Source organism: Octopus bimaculoides, chromosome 26 (assembly GCF_001194135.2).
Source record: "Octopus bimaculoides isolate UCB-OBI-ISO-001 chromosome 26, ASM119413v2, whole genome shotgun sequence".
Classification (NCBI taxonomy): Eukaryota; Metazoa; Mollusca; class Cephalopoda; order Octopoda; family Octopodidae; genus Octopus; species Octopus bimaculoides.
In genome coordinates, this window is record NC_069006.1 from 7,614,287 (window position 1) to 7,619,999 (window position 5,713).

At 35.2% G+C, this 5,713-nt stretch overlaps 1 protein-coding gene across 1 annotated transcript in view; it reads right to left on the reverse strand.

Annotated features, from left to right (window-relative positions):
• The window catches only part of LOC106878630 (protein SFI1 homolog), a 21,395-nt gene that overhangs the window by 14,599 nt on the left and 1,083 nt on the right, over positions 1–5,713 (reverse strand). The window contains exons 2-4 of the mRNA XM_014927908.2: positions 5,534–5,651; positions 2,497–2,641; positions 730–820 (exon numbers count right to left, since the gene is read on the reverse strand). Of these exons, the coding sequence (XP_014783394.1) occupies positions 730–820; positions 2,497–2,641; positions 5,534–5,651 (354 nt within the window). The remainder of the gene's footprint in view (positions 1–729; positions 821–2,496; positions 2,642–5,533; positions 5,652–5,713) is intronic.

The following is a 5,713-nucleotide window of genomic DNA, read 5'->3' on the forward strand; positions in this document are numbered from 1 at the left end:
CGAGTACATGGAACATGAACTATTCTTTCGAACAACGAAAGACACAAATGGAAAACAAAACAAACAACATAAAGAACGACCCTCCCCATCAGTTGTTGACTGTTTTTCTAGTCCCGTATTTCCAGCATTTAACAATAATATACGCTTTCGATAAAACAGTTGCTCCCGCAAAGCAAATTAAATAAAATTTGGGGTTTTGCGGGGGATCAAAATAGGTAACACTGCCTGACTGGCCTTCGTAGGATTTTCGAGCGAGATCGTTGCCAGTGCCCCTGGACTGGCTCTTGTGCGGGTGGCACATAAAATACACCATTTTGAGCGTGGCTGTTGCCAGTACTGCCTGACTGGCCTTCGTGCAGGTGACACGTAAAAGCACCCACTACACTCTCGGAGTAGTTGGCGTTAGGAAGGGCATCCATCTATAGAAACTCTGCCAAATCAGATTGGAGCCTGGTGTAGCCACCTGGTCCACCAGTCCTCAGTCAAATCGTCCAACCCATGCTAGCATGGAAAGCGGACGTTAAACGATGATGATGAAACAGGACAGTGAAAACAAACAAGAAATAATTTATTCTCAAACACAGAATAATGCTATTTTTTCTATACTTCTCATATTATTATTATTATTATTATTATTATCATTATCATTATTATTATTATTATTATTATTATCATTATTAATGGTGTTGTTGTTATATTGTTATTCAATTTTTCCCAATGTGTACTCACTGTATAGATTTTGTGATGAGAGATGAGTTGACATGCTCTGTTCTTCAGATCCACTTGCCTGCTGCTCTGTCTGTGCCAACATTTTGTGGCTCTGGAAAGAAATAGTGAAATGAATTAATAAATACAAAAGATAACCTGGTATATTATTGGGAAAATGGTGGTGAGTTGGCGGAACCGTTAGAGTGCTGGGGAAAACGCTTTGCAGTGTTTCTTCTGATGCATAGCATTCTAAGTTCAAATTCCAAAACTCTTTTACTCTCTACTCTTTTACTTGTTTCAGTCATTTGACTGAGGCCATGCTGGAGCACCGCCTTTAGTCGAGCAAATTGACCCCAGGACTTATTCATTGTAACCCAGTACTTATTCTATCGGTCTCTCTTTTACCGAACCGCTAAGTTACGGGGATGTAAACACAATAGCATCGGTTGTCAAGTGATGTTCGGGGGGACAAACGCACACACACACACACATATATGACGGGCTTCTTTCAGTTTCCGTCTACCAAATCCATTCACAAGGCTTTGGTTGGCCCGAGGCTATAGTAGAAGACACTTGCCCAAAGTGCCATGTGGTTGGTAAGCAAGCTACTTACCACACAGCCACTCCTTCACCTATTAAGTTAACAGATAACTTTACTTTTTTATCTCTTCCAGGGTCGATGAAATTAAGTATCAGTCAAGGACTGGGGTTGAGGAGCTCACCTTAACCCCTTCCCCCAGTTACTGGCCTTGAACCCAAAAAATTACAAAAGAATTATTATTATTATTGTTATTATTATTATTATTATTATTATTATTATTATTACCAAAATTAAAAGAAGAGTGCCATTGTTATCTAGTGAACGATATTTCGACATCTTGTGTGTCTTCAACGGGTTCAAAAAATATATTTGTCAAGTTACTGCATTTTGGTTAATATAGAAAGGATTGAGGTAACTCCTCCTGAAGATATAGAGTCAAAATCTCACGTGTATAAAATACACAGAATTTTGCTTAGATTCACTTCAGATTGTCACACACAGAGATCGCAGTGGTAGGTCATGCCTCAATATACAAAAAGGCATAGTTAGTCTGTTTTATTATAATTGCTCTATCATTACTTCATTGTATCATTAATTTCTAAACCTGTTAGAATACAGTAAAATTCTTGTATCATTGATCCCTTCATGGAACCATTGATAACTTATCGACCCCCATCATATAAATATCTAAATTAAAATTAAAAAGTAGAATTAATAAAATATTTCTTGATTTAAAAACAATAATTCCTTCGCTCTTTTGTGTCATTTTTTTTTTTAAATAAAGAGATATTTAAGGAAAATACTTAATGAAAATAGTAAAGAATATTAGGAATTCAATTATATTATGTTGATATAGTCGAAATATCGATCCCTTGGAATATCCACATAGACAACCCCTAAAACAAATATTAAGCACACTCGAAAATAACCTTTGAATTTCATTGATGTAGGCCATAAAAATGTTCCGCTACTGTAAACTTGAGGAAAATGAGGATATCACAGAATCACCCTTCTTTCACAAAAAAAAGAACAAATTTGATTTTGATAATGACAGGGGTATTTTAAAATATTACTTAATTCTTCTGTATAATGTGGACCCCCTAATTTTGGGAGTTCATATCTGGGAAATTGCTCATTGTACATGATACCCAACACACTCTTTATCATGTCAAGGCACACAATTCACTGAAACAACAACAACAACAACTAAAGAAACACTAAAAAAACACAAAGAGAATTCTATTTACTTTTTCAGAAGATGGCACTGATAACAATGAGATGCCTTTTTACTTTTTTGGAACTCTTCTTTTATGGCAGTAAAAACTTCTCTTTGCAGCAAATAGTTATGGCTCTTCTTTAAATGGGTTGCAGCTATTTTCTGTTGATGGTTTGCTGGAACATATATATATATATATATATATATATATATATATATATATATATATATGGGAGAATGTACAAAAAAAAACAACAACAGACGAGGACAGGTGGTGTAAACAACAAAAGGATGTATTAGTTTAACGCTTGGGAATACAGAAAGTCTTTAACGTTTCGAGCTACGCTCTTCAACAGAAAGAATACGGAGAAAACATGGAGAAAAACACAGAGAAAAAAATTGAATGGTTTGGTCAGCGATCTATCATGGCTTCTGCACACACACACATATATATATGCACACACACATATATATATATGCACACACACACACACACACACACACATATATATATATATATATATATATATAAAGAGAGAGTGATACACAGACAGACAGAGACAGTGAGGTAAATGAGTAGATACATGAATAAATAGATACATCCTCATATATAGACAGATAACATTGTAAATGATTACTAACACAAAATGAGTTTTTGATATTTCTGATGAAGTCAAAACATTGAAACTGTTGTCCAGTAACAGCAAATAATTTTGTGTTGGTTATCATTAGTTTGCTTAAAGTGCTCTGCAACATTCTTGTTGATTTTCCCTTTATATGTATGTTCTTTCTTACATTATTTACATTTGACAAATATTTGTCCTCATCTTGTTTGTTGTTAACCGTTTCGGCTGATATACCCTCCAAGCCTTCATCAGGTGTCTTGGGGGAATTTCGAACCTGGGTTCTCATTCCTAAGGTATTTTTCGATGTTATTATTATCATCATCATCATCATCATCATCATTATCATCGTTATTGTTGTTGTTGTTGTTATTGCTATTATTGTTATTGTTCAGGTCACTGCTTGGAATCAAACTCAGAATCTTGGGGTTAGTAGCTCATGCTCTTAACCACTATGCCATATGCCTGTGGGCATATGGCGCAGTGGTTAATACTACTAATAATAATAATAATAATAATAATAATAATAATAACAACAACATTGAAAAATACCTTAGGAATGAGAACTCAGGTTCAAAATTTCCCCAAGACACCCGAAGAAGGCTGGAGGGTACATCAGCTGAAATGTTGTGTTAACAACAAACAAGATGATGACAAATGTCTGCCAAATGTAAATAATGTAAATAATGTACATAATTCCTCATCTCTTAAATATAGAACTGTATGTTGTTTCTTGTTTTTAATTATTTAAACGCTTCCTCTGAAGAAGGAGCTGGTTTCTAACAATGATACAAAGCTCCAGCATTGGAATGTAGATAATGAAAACAATATCACATTTTAAACTTGAGAAAAGTCTTGCATACTTTTACTGTTCCACTTACAGATTGTATTTACAATGTGCGAGTTGACTGGCTCATTTCTTTTCAGAAAACACAAGCTTATCTAGACTGGCATTTATTCCCAAAAGGAAGTGCATCAATTATTATTAGTATAAATGTGAATTTATTATCTGGACAGAAGCTCACGGTTTCAAAGTAGTTGTCCAAAGTTTTCCTCTCTCCTTCTCTCTCTCTCTCTTTGATTTTCAGAGATTATGTATGTATGTATACATGTATGTATGTATGTATGTATGTATGTATGTATATGAGTAGTAGAAAATATGGATTCAGAAGAACATGAGACTTTCACAGTAAGCTCCGCATTCGGAATTGGCTATCAGTGTACGTAGTAACCAATTTCCATGTAATGGAATAAGTTCGTGTAACTGAGAATCTTGGAAATCTGAACAACATTTTTTTATCCACGAGAAGGAAATAAGGCACAAAGCCAGGAAGTAACAGAGGTTAATATAGATTTACTTTGCCATGTGGCTTTTATATGATTACAGCTGTTTCGTAACTTTCATGTTGTATTATTAATTTCAGAATGCAAAATTTTACATCAATATATATGCTCACATATATATACATTTTACATCAAGATATATATACATTTACATCAAGATATATGTTCAGCATTATACAATACTACTGCATATTCACAAATTTATGCAAATAGAGAACATAACTTATGAGATCACTGTAACTTCATTATCTTGAAGAGGATGGAGAAATTGCTGTAGCATTGCCCATGGAATCCAAACGCTATGTCTGCTGTAGAATGTACAGCTGTGCTAACCAGTACACCAAGGTAACATTACAGCTTTGACCGTCCCAATTAAGAGATTTAAACTAAGTAGTTAAAAGCTCAGAAGGTAAAAATAGACAAATTGCTGCTAAGCATTTTGTCCACGTGCTAACGATTCTGACAGCTTCCTGCCTTTATGACAATAATAATATACCCAAGGCACACAGAGCTGCGCTTGGTAGTGCAGTGAAAGCATGCAATAAAAATAAGACTACTGAATAATAATAACAACAACAACAACAACAATAATGCAAAGATCCTGTGGGATTTTATGATTCAGTGCAACTATGAGATAGAGAAAAGGAAGCCAGACATAGTGTTAATTGAGAAAGAAAGCAAATGATGCTGCATTATAGATATAGCATGCCCAGCTGACAACAAGGTATGCGATAAGGAAGAAAGAAAAGTCGATAGATATGGCAGGTTAGCTTGGGAGGTAAAGCAGTTGTGGTTGATGAAAAAGGTGGTAATGGTACCAATAATTGTTGGAGCCCTGGGAACAGTGAGTAAAAATCTCGAGAAGTACATGGAACAAATAGGGGCAGCAATAAGGGTGGCACACTTGCAGAAAACAGCACAGCTTGGAACCGCTCGAATACTCCGGAAGGTTCTCGAAAAATAAGAAGTATTACCTTAGTTCATTGGTAGTGAACAGCTGACACCATAATACATCTCCAGCGTTAGAAGCTGTGCAAAGGCAATGATAATAAATAAATAAATGAATGAATAAACATATAAATAGAGTGGAGAATGACTCACCGTCTGCCCACTGGTGCCAGCTTCCAATCACCAGAACCATCAATCGATGCATTCTACAGTGGTTCTTATCTGCGATGACCATTCTTTGCTTTGTCAAGTGGATCCATGTTCGAATTGCCTAGATAATGATGTAGTGGTGATCAGAAAACAAATAGGCGAATAAGAAAAAAAAAAAAAAAA